The 14,969-nt window shown below is 42.0% G+C and overlaps 1 protein-coding gene across 2 annotated transcripts; it reads right to left on the bottom strand.

The window, feature by feature from the left end:
* Nucleotides 1-914: 914 nt before the first annotated feature.
* On the bottom strand, nt 915-12,732 carry LOC111950601 (ribosomal protein S6 kinase alpha-3). Of its 2 annotated transcripts, XM_023968317.2 has the most exons (22): nt 12,400-12,732; nt 11,186-11,230; nt 10,140-10,256; nt 8,308-8,389; nt 8,056-8,136; nt 7,851-7,930; nt 6,977-7,083; nt 6,704-6,741; nt 6,349-6,491; nt 6,139-6,209; nt 5,935-6,023; nt 5,681-5,745; nt 5,437-5,539; nt 4,627-4,751; nt 4,395-4,520; nt 4,203-4,292; nt 3,743-3,901; nt 2,524-2,685; nt 2,274-2,350; nt 2,017-2,134; nt 1,710-1,850; nt 915-1,591 (listed from the first exon to the last, which is right to left on the bottom strand). In XM_023968317.2, exons 1-22 carry the CDS (start codon nt 12,463-12,465, stop codon nt 1,469-1,471), a joined length of 2,208 nt encoding a protein of 735 aa, XP_023824085.1. In that variant the 5' UTR covers nt 12,466-12,732; the 3' UTR covers nt 915-1,468. The 2 variants fall into 2 exon arrangements, with proteins under 2 accessions (XP_023824085.1, XP_023824084.1); XM_023968316.2 differs by lacking the exons at nt 11,186-11,230; nt 12,400-12,732 and adding an exon at nt 10,663-10,913.
* Nucleotides 12,733-14,969: the final 2,237 nt, after the last annotated feature.

Consider the following 14,969-nt stretch of genomic DNA (forward strand, 5'->3'; position numbering starts at 1 on the left):
GTCATCGTCACTTAATCCCTTCTAAAAATCAGGTTAAATCAAGAAATCGGCCTTTTTTCCTCGAAAGTACGTAATGTCACGATTCCAAATCTATATGATATTACAGAAAACAAGTTAATTATCTCGGAAAATATTTAATGGTCTACTTCTTTTTCACGAAATTCATGCTGTTGTTTTTTTTGGAGCAAGCGCCCAATTGACTCCCATTCTCTCCTTGAAGGAGATCTCTCCCTGTAGCCCAGAATGCATCGTTCGTCCTATTGACGACGTATGAGCAAACTACACAATGGGCGTTAATAAAACCTTTCCAATTGAGTTTCCCATCTCCTTAACTAAGTTCAGCCAGATATACTTTTTTCTTGCGAAACCTCTTCCTCTTGTGACACCGTACTGCGCTTGCGTGAAGCAGCATTCGTTTCTAAAAAAGTGGTTCTGGTCTCCTACATTGTGGCTTTTCAATGGAGGAAAGAATAAAATACGGATACATTATTTGATTGTATATTTATTTAATCGTGATTTTTATTTTTTTATTTTTTTAAGTTACAAAATAAGCTGCAGACACTTGCCTGGACCACACCTGAGAATGTTTTTTTCATCTGTTAAACATGGATAGACAGATGCCAAAGCAGAGGGGAAATACAGTGTCTATTCTCACCTCCATCTAGCGTGTTACATTTCACAGCAGCTTCTTGGAAAGCCCTTCCCTTTAAAACAAAGCTGTCCTGTGGCCTCAATCATGCACACCAAGTAGAAAATGTTTCATTCATCCACATACAAAAATACATTCTTAATAGGCTCTTAAAATTAGACTTTAAAAGTAATCCTAATTGCTATAAGTATATCCCTTGTTCACGTGTTTCCCTTTATAATCATGAGAAGGACAAAAAAATGTAAAGACTGAGTAAAGCAAAAAAACTTTTGACCCCTGCCCCAACACAAAGGTCTGAGAGAAAGTGCAGCAGCAGAGGTGAGCACATTTTCTCCCCCCAGGTTTGAAAGGGTCTTGGTAAACTGATTGTTGTAGAATTAAGGAGTTTGCCCAATAGATGGGTATAAGCAATAGCCCATATTGAGTACCTATCTTATCTTCTCAGATTTACACAAGTGCATAGGTAGTGGGGGGGACTGGCTTTTGCCATCTTGTGCTCCATGCAATTGGAGGAAACATCCTTGTCATCCTCTCTAAACCCCTTCATCCCGCAGTGCTTAACTCAATCTCTGTTTAAACAGACCTATAGGAAACCGTACAGTTAATTATATTTTTCTAGTAAATATATCTAATTTTCATAAAATAATATATACAGTCTTGTAACTCTTGATCTGTGGGCAGTGAAGATTGTACACGCAAATACATTGTCAAGTTCCTTTTTGGTCTTACACACTGTTCTAACACAGCGGGAGTCAAAACTCACTAATGCACTGGTGCAGTAGCATTAAACAGGTGAGATTGATACTAGTGGCAGGTGGATCACAGGGCTGTGGAAGTCAACTTCTTCACTCCTCTTCGTTGAGCTAATGAGGAGTGTCCTACAGGGTCCAGCACAGGGGGAACATGCATGTTCAGAGCAGAGTAAGTGGCTGCCATCGCACCCTGTAGGAGGAAAGAGTGAACAGTCTTGGAGTCTTAAATGTATCAATACCCAGCAGACTTTCTTTCAGAGTGGCAGAAAAGAGAGACTTTAGTGCATTGAATAAAGTTTTATTGTTACCTTGACCAAATGAGGGGTATCATGTCTATTGAGCTGGTACTTGGGCAACCGGTCCTTGTGTACTATCCAGGAGTGTCGCAGCACCTGAGCAGCAGTTAGCCTCTGGTGGGGGTCCACATGCAGCATCTTCGACACTAGGTCCTAAAGAAAGCAATTCCAAAGTTCAGTTTGTGCATTAACTGCCATTACTACAACATCAAGTACATTGTGCTAGGAACAAAGTATTTACTTTGGAAACTACTATCATAGAGTAATTGGATACTATGGAATGCACAGTGCTGTCATCCAACCGATGTTCCAGACATACCTTGGCCTCTGCTGAGACAGAGTTCCAGTAGCCGCCCGTCAGAGAAAACTTTCCACTGCCAATCCGAGCTAAGACCTCTTCAGGAGTATCTTCTGGTCCATTGGCAAAAGGAGTGAAACTGAAACATCAAGAAAAACACATACATATGAAAGTACTTTATTGGTCCTCTTAAATTGTATTGCATTTCTGTGTTAATATTATATTTGTATGCACATCATTGACTATTGCCTGCATTACAGTTGATAGAGCACACATACCCAGTAAGCATTGTGTAGAGCAGTACTCCCAGACTCCAGATATCACACGCTGCATCATAGCCCTGTTTCTTCAGCACCTAACAACAACATTAAGTATTGCACACTGCATTAGAATACAGAAAGCAAAGAACATTGTGTCACATACTAGACAAACATATTGAAAACTGAAAACACAGACTAGTTATACAGCAGACAAACATTAGCTGAGGATGCAGGTACTAGTCACAGAAACATGTAGAAGAAGAGACACCTCGGGGGCGACAAAGTTGGCCGTGTAGCACGGCGTCATCAGGAGCCCGTTTTCAGCTCTCAGCTGTTTGGCGAAGCCAAAGTCACAGATCCGGATGGACTCTGGGTTTCCAGACTCATCCACATACAGGATGTTACTGGGCTTCAGGTCTCTGTGGACAACCTGAGCAGGGGGACAGATATTTCATCAGTGACATCCTAAGTCAGTGAGTCAAATTTCATAGATGGCCAACTCATATTTCTTATATAGTGTGAGGTTGACCATGCGGTAGGATTTTAACAGCTATGAAATGAATGGATTTTTTCTTGCACAGAATGAGGCTTTTTACTTGCAAGTGAAGATAATAATAGCCAGCAAAATGTACAAGTATTTAGAAAAATAATAAACTGGATCAAATAAAGCTACTCAAACAAAACCGAGCGGTTGGCCAAACTGTTCCCTGTCCTGTCCCTCAAACAATGAGAACAGGCTTCTTATAGCAATACCCATGGGAAACCCTTACACATACTATATCTGGTAAATTATCATTCAAAGCACATGATATACCACACAGAAATGTTCAGCTAAATATATGTACCTATACCAACACACATCTCAATAAAGGTGCTAGCCTGCTTTAAGCGTCAATAACCTGGGATATAAACATGTACGTCCCCCAGAATAAGCTACTACCACATTACTCGTACCCGAAATAACCATGCGCTCAGACGCGCCCCCATTTCCCCATTAATTCTCTGAACATAAATTAACAGAACTCAACAACGAGAAAAACAGGTACATTTGCGAACAATTCTTTACCTTCAATCTAGCCATTACATTACCAGAGCACGTGCACTTGAATGTTAATTTAGCTCAGAAAAAGCATGCCCAGCACTACAAAACAAATGGTTGGCACGCCCCTAAACCAAAATGACTGTCGGCGTAAACTCTAAGATGCATTTCTCTCGTTACAGGCAAACGGTCGGCCGCACCGAAGGACATAGGTAAACACATTCAATTCAATAAATATATGTGCATTCTTATAAACCCATAAAGCGTTATTGATATAAGGTATGTCTTTAAAATTATGTGACAAGATCATAAGTGGATCGTCACATACAGGAAAAGGTCCATATGTTGCTTTGAAAGTACCGAAGTGCTCTAGGTAAAAAATATATAATACATACATGGAATGCATAGTATATTAGTGTAATGTATCATAGTGATGGTGATTGCTTACCCCCTGTACATGCAGGTACTCCACAGTTTTGGTGATGGTGTGGAGAACCGCACTGGCCTCCCTCTCAGAGAAGAACTTCTGTCGGAGGATCTTATCCAGCAGCTCCCCTCCTTTCATCAGCTCTGTCACCAGGTACACGGAGCGCCCATCGTCATACACCTACAGTCAACAGAGCACAACCTCACACTGTTACCTAGAGAGATACTCACAAATAACATGAGTCATTATAGAAGAGTATTCAGCGCAATCACAAAAACAAAACGGAGACAGGAGGCGTAATTAGTCAGAGAAAATATGCCCATAACTCACTCAGAACATAGACATACTAGCCAAACAATGAAACAACAAAACACATGAGAATCTAGAATAATAGCACCATCTTGCTGTAAATTTCAACTGTGGCTCAAAAGCAAAACAGTGGCTCTTGCTTCATGAGCATACTGCGGACGTAATGACTCACATCTTTGAGAGTGATGATGTTGGGGTGCTGTCCGTAACGCAGAATAATCTCCACCTCTTCTGTGGGGTCCCTCTTGGCCTTACTGATGATCTAAGATAATAACATCAGTAATGACCGTTAATCATACCATTCTAACATGGGCAGCCCCAGAGGGAGATATTGACAGTGTTTAAGGACAGTGTTTCAACTCACCTTTACAGCATACTCCATACTGTTGCTCTTCTGAACGCAGCGTTTGCATATGGAGTAAGAGCCCACGCCGATGTCCTCCTTCACATCGTATACATCATTGAACGGTGCTGCGTTTCTGTGGAGTTGCTGAAAAGACAAAGATTCAGATACATAGACCAGTTCTGTTATTTCCACACACAACCATATAATAACAGCAGATCATACCCCATAATGTATGTGTATGTGTTGGTACCTGTATTGAGGTCATGTTCATGCTGGTGGTCTGTGGTGGTTGACTCTCCTCCTCCGAGATGGCCACGAAGCTGAAGCCTCTGAAAAGCTGGTGGGCGTTGGCACTCGGGGGACAGCCAGGAGAGTCTGTAGGGACAATCCTCACGTCAATCCGCTCGCTACTTTTCATTCACACAATTCATAATAATAATAATAATAATAATAATAGTGGGCGCTTATTTTTCTGGCTATTGTTAAGTTCCAATTCGCCACTTGATGCACAAGTGATATACTGTTGGGCGATGTTCCCATTTAATTAATAAAATAATACGATGACAGATTAAACTTGATGCCGATGGTTTGTGGTCAAGTAATCCGGGTTGACTAGCAGTAAAAACCATGTGAATCTCCCAATTCACCCATGCAGCCCTACTATGTTTGCCTGTGACCCTATACGCCAAACCCACCACCTGACCTATAACCCAAGTGATACAAGCTCTCTAGTGGTGAGAAGACCAAACAGCCACAACACACATCAAAATGGTTCTTACACTTATATTTGTCCTATTTCACGTGTGAATTGGAAATGAGTTTTTTGCATATCCCAATTCCCCGAGACACCCTGGGAGAGTGGGGTCACAGGCAGGGTCAGCCACCATCAACGGCATGGGCACAGACGGATTTTTCATCTTGTCGGCTCTGGGATTCAAACTAGCAACCTTTCAGTTACTGGCCCAACACTCTAACGGCTAGGCTACCTGCCGACCAATAACACTGTTCAGATTTTGAAACTGTGTATTGTAAAAGCGCCAAACAAGAACATTTTATTTACCTCGTGGAGTTTTTGCAGTGAATTCAGAGTCAAAGTAGACAGTGTCATCAGGTCTGCCACTCGCAGGTTTAAAGGGGGGATGGATTTCTCTCCTGAATAATTTCTACAGGCATACCAAGAAAAAGGGATGCTAAATGGAATAAACCTAAACATGTATGTTAAAAACACAAAAAAAATACATGTATAATACATAAGGACAGAGCAGTAGGCAGATGGTACACATCTGAATAGCCAAAAAACTTACATTCCAGTCAATAGTGGAAAAGAAGAAATGTCTCTTGATCTCTTCCACTCCGTCTGGACCAGCACCTGTGAACAACAAAAACAACACACATTACATCAGGATAGCTGGGGTAATAGGATTGCAGTTGTTAAAACATTCGGTGATGCTTCGGTACAGTCGGACTAGAGTTTTTCCATTTGAGTGTGATTTATTTGAGCCACCCATTAGTTACAAGACACAGCAGAAAATACCATTTTAGTGATGAGATTGATTACCTAGTCTGTTGCCTGGGTTGCGTTTGAACAGGTTACGTAGGAGAGACTGGGCCTCTTGACTCAAGGACTGTGGCATTCCCAGCTTGGCCCTGCAGTGCAAACAAAAAAAGTACTATGGTAGATGAAGAACAAATTATGGCTAACTATTTTAACAGCCTGGTAAAACTGGTACTAGAGAATGGGACATGTTGAGAGAGGATGCACTTCAGTATCATGGTCATGGTTTCCTTCCGATCCTTCCCTTGGAAAGGCAGTGTTCCAGTCAGCATCTCAAACTGGGGAAGATGAAAACAGTGGTCCTGTCAGCCATTGGACACATTGGCCCATACAGGCAGATATGAAGGCACACTTGATACCAGTCAGATATTTGAACACATCCCAGAGTAATAAAAGGTAAAAGAGCTACGCATTCACCATGAGCACGCCGTAGGACCACCAGTCGGCACTAAGGGTGTGTCCTCGGCGGTTCACGACCTCTGGTGCCATGTACTCCACTGTTCCGCAGAAAGAGTAGGCCTTGTTCTCATGATCAATGGACTCTTTACTCAGACCGAAGTCTGGAACAAACAAAGGGCAGCAAAATGAGCTTGTGCTGAAATTCTATTCATAATCAAGCAGAAATTTGTACATAGGCAAACTGAGGGCTCCTAAAATGACATACAAAGGTATTAATATGACTAGCAGTGCTTTCCTATTGTGCTTGGTGGCTGAGTCAGGCTAAGTGTGAATATGAAGCATGAATATTTAATAGAAGCAGAGCATTACTCACCAGTGAGTTTGATATGTCCCTGCTCATCTAACAGGATGCTGAAAGGACAGAGTGATCTCAGTCAGAGAGGAAAACAACATCCACCAGCAGAAACTCATACAGTAAATAGACAGTATATAACATTGTCCCTTCTACGCTCAAAATTGATTTGACTCAAAATAACGTTTGGCTTAAATATGAATAATACACATGTATTTTCCAGGTTGCTGATTGGAAGAGAAACAAGTACCTAATGTGCATAAGCAATGTTTATAGCATTAGTGTGATAGGTACTTCTCAGGTTTAAGGTCTCTGTAGATGATTCCCAGGCCATGCAGATGGTCCAGGGCCAGAGCCAGCTCAGCCAGGTAGAACTTCACATCCTCCTCTGTGAACATCACCTGGGAGTATGGAGACAGACTGATAACATACCTACTGATACACAAAACACACAGAAATTATTCAAAATGTGTCCTTTTTCTAAATATACTGAACAAAAATAACAATTTAAAAGATTTTACTGAGCTACATTTCATATAAGAAAATCAGGCAATTGCAATAAATTCATTAGGCCCTAATCTATGGATTTCACATGACTGAGCAAGGGCACTGTCATCAGTGGGCCTGGGAGGGCATAGGCCCACTCTCTGGGGAGCCAGGCCCAGTCAATCAGAATGAGATTTTTACCACAAAAGGGCCTTATTACAGATAGAAAAACTCCTCAGCCCCCCCCCCCCCCAGACAATCCAGCAGGTGAAGAAGCCGGATGTGGAGGTCCTGGGTTGGCATGGTTACACGTGGTCTGTGGTTGTGAGGCCGGTTGGACGTACTGCCAAATTCTCTAAAATGACGTTGGAGGCGGCTTATGGTAGAGAAATTAACATTAAATTCTCTGGCAACAGCTCTGGTGGACATTCCTGCAATCAGCATGCCAGTTGCACGCTCCCTCAAAACTTGAGACATCTCTGGCATTGTGTTTTGTGAATTTTTTTGTTGTTGAGAAATAAGCTTTTTGTGCTTATGAACATTATCTGGGATCTTATACTTCAGCTCATGAAACATAGGACCAACACTTTACATGTTGCGTTTATATTTGTGTTTAGTGTAAAACAATTATATTTAGAAATAAATCGTAGAAAACCCCCTTCAGGATTAGAATTTGGTTTACCTCTTTGGACAGCCGTGTAAATAAATCTCCACCCCTGAGGAAGTCCAGAATCAGGTACAGCTTCCCTTCTGTCTGGAATGCTGTGAAGAATCATGTGTACATGTTCAACTCAAAACTCATCTGTACATTTTGATAATCTCTCTTTACATCAGACGTTGAAAAAAAAAAAAATTATGGCAGGTCAGTGAGATGTCTGATAACTCACCGTAATGTAGTCGGACGATAAAAGGATGGTTCACCTCCACCAAAATATCCCGTTCCATCTTGGTCCGGACCCTATCTCGCACTGGTGATACGTGATAAGAATAATAAGTGAAACCCGACTGTATAGAATTCAACAAGAAAGATTGATAATGTAGTTCTAAACCCAGAAAGATTGACACTGTAGTTGTAAAGTAGTTCTTTATATTCAATATAAACAAATTCACAAAAAAGTTTATTCTGTGCACTAGTGTACCTTTCAATGTGGCCTTTTTCAGCACCTTCATAGCATAGAGCTGTCCAGCATCAGGCCCTGTTATTTTCTTCACAAGGAACACCTGAACATCAATAGACAGAGACACAAATCAGTTCAGTTGTTAATCACAACATCTTCCATCAATTTGTCAGTCTCGTTTACGCAAATGTTCAGAGATATGATCATACTTCCAACCATAATTCATACAGTTGAAGTCAGAAGTTTACATACACCTTAGCCAACTACATTTAAACTCAGTTTTTCACAATTCCTGACATTTAATCCTAGTAAAAAGTCCCTGTCTTATGTCAGTTAGGATCACCACTTTATTTGAAGAATGTGAAATGTCAGAATAATAGCAGAGAATTATTTACTTCAGCTTTTATTTCTTTCATCACATTCCCAGTGGGTCAGAAGTTTACATACACTCAATTAGTATTTGGCAGCATTGCCTTTAAATTGTTTAACTTGGGTCAAGCGTTCCAGGTAGCCTTCCACAAGATTCCCACAATAAGTTGAGTAAATTTTGACCCATTCCTCCTGACAGAGCTGGTGTAACTCAGGTTTGTAGGCCTCCTTGCTTGCACACGCTTTTTCAGTTCTGCCCACAAATTTCCTATAGGATTGAAGTCAGGGCTTTGTGATGGCCACTCCAATACCTTGACTTTGTTGTCCTTAAGCTATTTTGCCATAACTTTGGAAGTATGCTTGGGGTCATTGTCCATTTGGAAGACCCATTTGCAACCAAGCTTCAACTTCCTGACTGATGTCTTGAGATGTTGCTTCAATATATCCACATAATTTCCCTCCCTCATGATGCCATCTATTTTGTGAAGTGCACCAGTCCCTCCTGCAGCAAAGCACCCTCACAACATGATGCTGCTCCCCTGTACTTCATGGTTGGGATGGTGTTCTTCGGCTTGCAAGCCTCCCCTTTTTCCGATGGTCAATATGGCCAAACAGTTCTAGAAGACATTTCTCCAAAAAGTACGAACTTTGTCCCCATGTGCAGTTGCAAACCGTAGTCTGGCTTTTTTATGGTTGTTTTGGAGCAGTGGCTTCTTCCTTGCTGAGCGGCCTTTCAGGTTATGTCAATATAGGACTCGTTTTACTGTGGATATAGATACTTTTGTACCTGTTTCCTCCAGCATCTTCACAAGGTCCTTTGCTGTTGTTCTGGGATTGATTTGCACTTTTCGCACCAAAGTACATTAATCTCTAGGAGACATAACGGGTCTCCATCCAGAGCGGTATGATGGCTGCGTGGTCCCATGGTGTTTATTCTTGCGTAATATTGTTTGTACAGATGAACGTGGTACCTTCAGGCGTTTTCTGAGGTCTTGCCTGATTTCTTTTGATTTTCCCATGATGTCAAGCAAAGAGCCACTGAGTTTGAAGGTAGGCCTTGAAATACATCCACAGGTACACCTCCAATTGACTCAAATTATGTCAATTAGCCTATCAGAAGCTTCTAAAGCCATGCCATAATTTTCTGGAATTTTCCAAGCTGTTTAAAAGGCACAGTCAACTTAGTGTATGTAAACCTCTGACCCACTGGAATTGTGATACAGTGAATTATAATTGAAATAATCTGTCTGTAAACAATTGTTGGAAAAATTACTTGTATCATGCACAAAGTAGATGTCTTAACCGACTTACCAAACTATAGTTTGTTAACAAGAAATTTGTGGAGTGGTTGAAAAACAAGTTAATGTTTCCAACCTAAGTGTATGTACACTTCCGACTTCAACTGTATATGAATAATATTATCATTAAGAACAAATAAACATTACAACCACGTCTACAAATGTCAACCTCACACAATAATTTACCTTCCCAAAGGATCCCTGTCCCAGGACCTTGCGCAGCTCAAACTGCCGCGGATCAGCCTTTTCAGAGCCCTCTTTAACATGGTGTGTGATACTGATCTCATTCACAAAGCTCTCATCCTGTGAAAGAAAAGAGACACAGTCATACCAAAGCCAGACGCGACCCAAATGCACAGCACAGTAGTGTGGAAAAAGTCCAACAATACACAGCACAGCAGTATGGAAAAAGACAACAATACACAGCAATTCTATAAACAAACGCAGATGTGGGTACGAAAACAAACACACAAGACATGCAAAGAATAAGCAAATATACAAGGCAATAGAATGAATCAAATCAAATACATTCACAACCTTTGATTTAAAACCCCACTAAGAAAGAGACTGCATACTCAGCGCCTTTTCTCTGCACTAAAGCAGAGAGTCATACTGTGAGAGGATGGAGAAATAAACTCCCATGCTTTCCCACCAAAACACCAATCCCAATCCAGACCAATCCAGACCCACGTACAGCACACCAGCTTACAGTGAAGTCCTTCTTTGGCCCGTGTTCTGCCCAAGCGGAGGCCAAATCCCCCATGCCGGTGCTGGGCCAACAGAGCCCCTCTCCCTGTGTCAGTGTTGCCGAGAGACTGCGGTGGGGGAGACTGCGCTGCACTCGGATCAGCCGGGACTGACAGCTTGCAACTGGTTGCCATGCCACCAACACCCCCTCCCATTGCATCAGAGGTGGTGTGGAGGAGGATGACTAAAGACACAGTATGCTCCCTCTCTCTTTCACAGTCACTCTCAGGCTCTTTCGCTACCCCCTCATCTTCGCTAACCATTTTCCTCTCCTTTTACTCAGACGACCCCACCACTACGCCACTTTAATACATAGTACTCAGCATTATTGTGGAGTGCCTGAATGTAGGTGTTTGAGCAAGTGAGTAAGAGAGAGAGGGGAAGAAAACAAAACATAAACACATACACACACACCAACTGTGGAAATTAGACAGTCAGGGAGAAGACAGAAGGTGAGATTATATTTATAAAATGTTTAAACTTACACTGCATGCAGTATCATCATCATCCCCCATGGAGTCATCCATGACCTGTGCAACACATAAAACATTATATCATCTCTCTCTATCCCTTAAGGTCCTTGTGTAATGTGTTATTGTACCCCTTAGCCACGCCCCTAGCCCTACTGTCATTTGTATACTATTTATGTGTACTTGTGGTCCCCATCTACCTTTGTATTGATTTATTATTGTTAATAATTTTTTTACATTAAAAACTCACAATTGCTGTATTTTTTGACACTGTCTAAATATGCTTCAGGGCCAATTGTTCAGTTGATTATAAAACATGTATAAATAAAACTGTATTTATTAATAAGCCTAGTTTACATGTTAAAACCTGTCCAATAACATTGCATGTTCCCTGTAGTGAGTGAATTACCCAAAGGTCAGCCAGCCCAACAGCGAGTGAGTGAGTAGCTCATACACTGAGTGAAACAAAACATTAGGAACAAGAACACCTGCCTAATTGCGCTGCACCCCCTTTCCCCTCAGAACAGCCTCAACTCATCGGTCATGGACCACATGGTGTTGAAAGTGTTCCACAGGGATGCTGGCCCATGTTGACTCTAATGCTTCCCACAGTTTGGGTGGTGGACCATTCTGAAACTGTTGAGTGTGAAAAAAACAGCAGCGTTGCAGTTCTTGACACACTCAAACCGGTGTGCCTGGCATCTACTACCATAACCCCATTCAAAGACACTTAAGTATTTTGTCTTGCATTCACCCTCTGAATGGCACACATACACCATTCACGTATCAATTGTCTCAAGGCTTAAAAATCCTTCTTTAACCCGTTGCCTCCTGTTCTCCTACTCTGGTTGAAGTCGATTTAACAAGTGACATCAATAAGGGGTCGTAGCATTCACCTTGTCAGTCTCATAGAAAGAGCAGGTGTTCCTAATGTTTTGTGCACTGTGTATATTGCGATTAGTTTTTTCCCCACAACAGCTTCCTTCCGGCCACAAATGTCGGTTGTTACAATGTAGCAACCTGCACTTGAGAAAATTTGATAACTTAAGATCACAATGCTGTCCTTTTGTTAATCGTTTAAGTTTTAAAATACGTTTGTGTGAAACTAAAACGAAGTTGCTGTCCCACAAATTCTAGGGAGGACGTCAATTCACAAGAGACCGCGGCAATCATTGACGACAAATGACAGCTACGGTGGCCATAGGTCATTCATTTGCATGCCTATTTACCTCGGTTTCAGAATTGCCCAAAGCCATTTTCTGCCAAGGGTCTGCTCCAAACTGTGCCAAGGGCATCTTCGACAAGAGTTCAGTCGCGAGCTTCCAGTGACTTGAAGCGTTCAAGGTTGAGATAAGTAAAAATATTTCTTGAGGTGGGGGGGTGTCTGTTCAACGAGAAAAACAAAATCGTAAGAGGGTTTCAAAGTAAACGTAACTGTAAGTATAACCTACTTTTATCACTATTCCTAAGGTTTTCTTGAAACTACATAGCTTACACTTTTTCCACAACAAAATCACTCACTTCCGTTCTCAATATGGCGCCGTGGCTCGGTGTACCTGTCTGTCAGAACAGGCTGAGGAATGCGTCACCCATATGCCATTGGTTGGCAGGAACAAGATACCGTCCTCGAGACAGGTAATGATAAGCAATAAACTAAAATGTATCAAATATGCCTTGAGATGAGATGACAAATGTCACCTAGGACTTATATTACAGTGGGGTCCTATTAGTCAAAAAGCCATGTCGTGTAACATTTTATTTTATTTAACCTTTATTTAACTAGGCAAGTCAGTTAAGAACAAATTCTTATTTACTATGACGGCCTACCAAAAGGCCTCCTGCGGGGAAGGGGGCTGGGATTAAAAATACAGGACAAAACACACATCACGACAAGAGATAACATAACACTACATACAGAGAGACCCAAGACAACAACATAGCATGGTAGCAACACAACATGGCAGCAGCACAAAACAGGGTACAAACATTATTGGGCAACATTGAGCCTCCCATCCATGCCATTTAAGAGCAAGGGATAAAAAAAAGTGTCTGTATATATATATATATAAAAGTTTGGACACACCTACTCATTCAAGGGTTTTTCTATTTTCTGTAGAATAGTAGTGAAGACATCAAAACTATGAAATAACACATATGGAATCATGTAGTAACCAAAAAAGTGTTCAACAAACAAAAACAAATTATATTTTAGATTATTCAAAGTAGCCACCCTTTGCCTTGATGACAACTTTGCACACTCTTGGCATTCTCTCAACCAGCTTCACCTGGAATGCTTTTCCAACAGTCTTGCAGGAGTTCCCACATATGCTGAGCACTTGTTGGCTGCTTTTCCTTCACGCTGCGGTCCAACTCATACCAAACCATCTCAATTGGCTTGAGGTCAGGTGATTGTGGAGGCCAGGTCATCTGATGCAGCACTCCATCACTCTCCTTCTGGGTCAAATAGCCCTTACACAGCCTGGAGGTAAGTTGGGTCATTGTCCTGTTGAAAAGCAAATGTCCCACTAAGCGCAAACCAGATGGGATGGCGTATCGCTGCCGAATGCTGTGGTAGCAATGCTGGTTAAGTGTGCCTTGAATTCTAAATAAATCACTGACAGTCTCACCAGCAAAGCAACCCCACACCATCACACCTCCTCCTCCATGCTTCACGGTGGGAACCACACATGCGGAGATCATCCGTTCACCTACTATGCGTCTCACAAGGACACAGCAGTTGGACTCATCAGACCAATTTGGACTCATCAGACCAAAGGACAGATTACCACCGCTCTAATGTCCATTGCTCGTGTTTCTTGGCCTAAGCAAGTCTCTTCTTTTTCTTGGTGTCCTTTTAATAGTGGTTTCTTTGCAACAACTTGACCATAAAGGCCTGACTCACACAGTCTCCTCTGAACAGTTGATGTTGAGATGTGTCTGTTACTTGAACTCTGTGAAGCATTAATTTGGGCTGCAATTTCTGAGGCACTCTAATGAACTTATCCTTAGAGGTAACTCTGGGTCTTCCTTTGCTGTGGCGGTCCTCATGAGAGCCAGTTTTGTCATAGTGCTTGATGGCTTAAAGTAATGCTGGACTGTCGTTTCTCTTTGCTTATTTTATCTGTTCTTGCCAAAATAATTGCTTCCTGTAGCACTAATTCCAAAAAGTTTCGGGACACTGTAAAGTCATGGAGAATAAGAGCACCTCCTCCCAGCTGCCCACTGCACAGAGGATAGGAAACACTGTCACCACCGATAAATCTATGATAATCGATCATTTCAATAAGCATTTTTCTACGGCTAGCCATGCTTTCCACCTGGCTACCCCTACCCCGGCCAACATCTCAGCACCCCCTGCAGCAACTTGCCCAAGCCCCCCCCTTCTCCGTCACCCAAATCCAGACAGCTGATGTTCTGAAAGAGCTGCAAAATCTGGATCCCTACAAATCAGCTGGGCTAGACAATCTGGACCCTCTCTTTCTAAAATTATCTGCTGCCATTGTTGCAACCCCTATTACTAGCCTATTCAACCTCTCTTTCGTATCGTCTGAGATCCCCAAAGATTGGAAAGCTGCCACGGTCATCCCCCTCTTCAAAGGGGGAGACACTCTAGACCCAAACTGTTATAGACCTATATCCATCCTGCACTGCCTTTCTAAAATCTTCGAAAGCCAAGTTAACAGATCACCGACCATTTGGAATCCCACCGTACCTTCTCCGCTATGCAATCTGGTTTCCGAGCTGGTCATGGGTGCACCTCAGCCACGCTTAAGGTCCTAAAAGATATCATAACCGCCAT

This window comes from Salvelinus sp. IW2-2015, linkage group LG23, assembly GCF_002910315.2.
Source record: "Salvelinus sp. IW2-2015 linkage group LG23, ASM291031v2, whole genome shotgun sequence".
NCBI lineage: Eukaryota > Metazoa > Chordata > Actinopteri > Salmoniformes > Salmonidae > Salvelinus > Salvelinus sp. IW2-2015.

Excerpts from the sequence above, each read along its gene's own strand:
- LOC111950601 (XM_023968316.2), bottom strand. The coding sequence starts at position 10,860 with ATGCAATGGGAGGGGGTGTTGGTGGCATGGCAACCAGTTGCAAGCTGT. Across the intron at positions 4,521-4,626 it reads TGAACATGACCTCAATACAG|CAACTCCACAGAAACGCAGC; the intron begins GTACCAACACAT and ends TTGTCTTTTCAG. Across the intron at positions 2,135-2,273 it reads CTCTACACAATGCTTACTGG|TTTCACTCCTTTTGCCAATG; the intron begins GTATGTGTGCTC and ends TTGATGTTTCAG.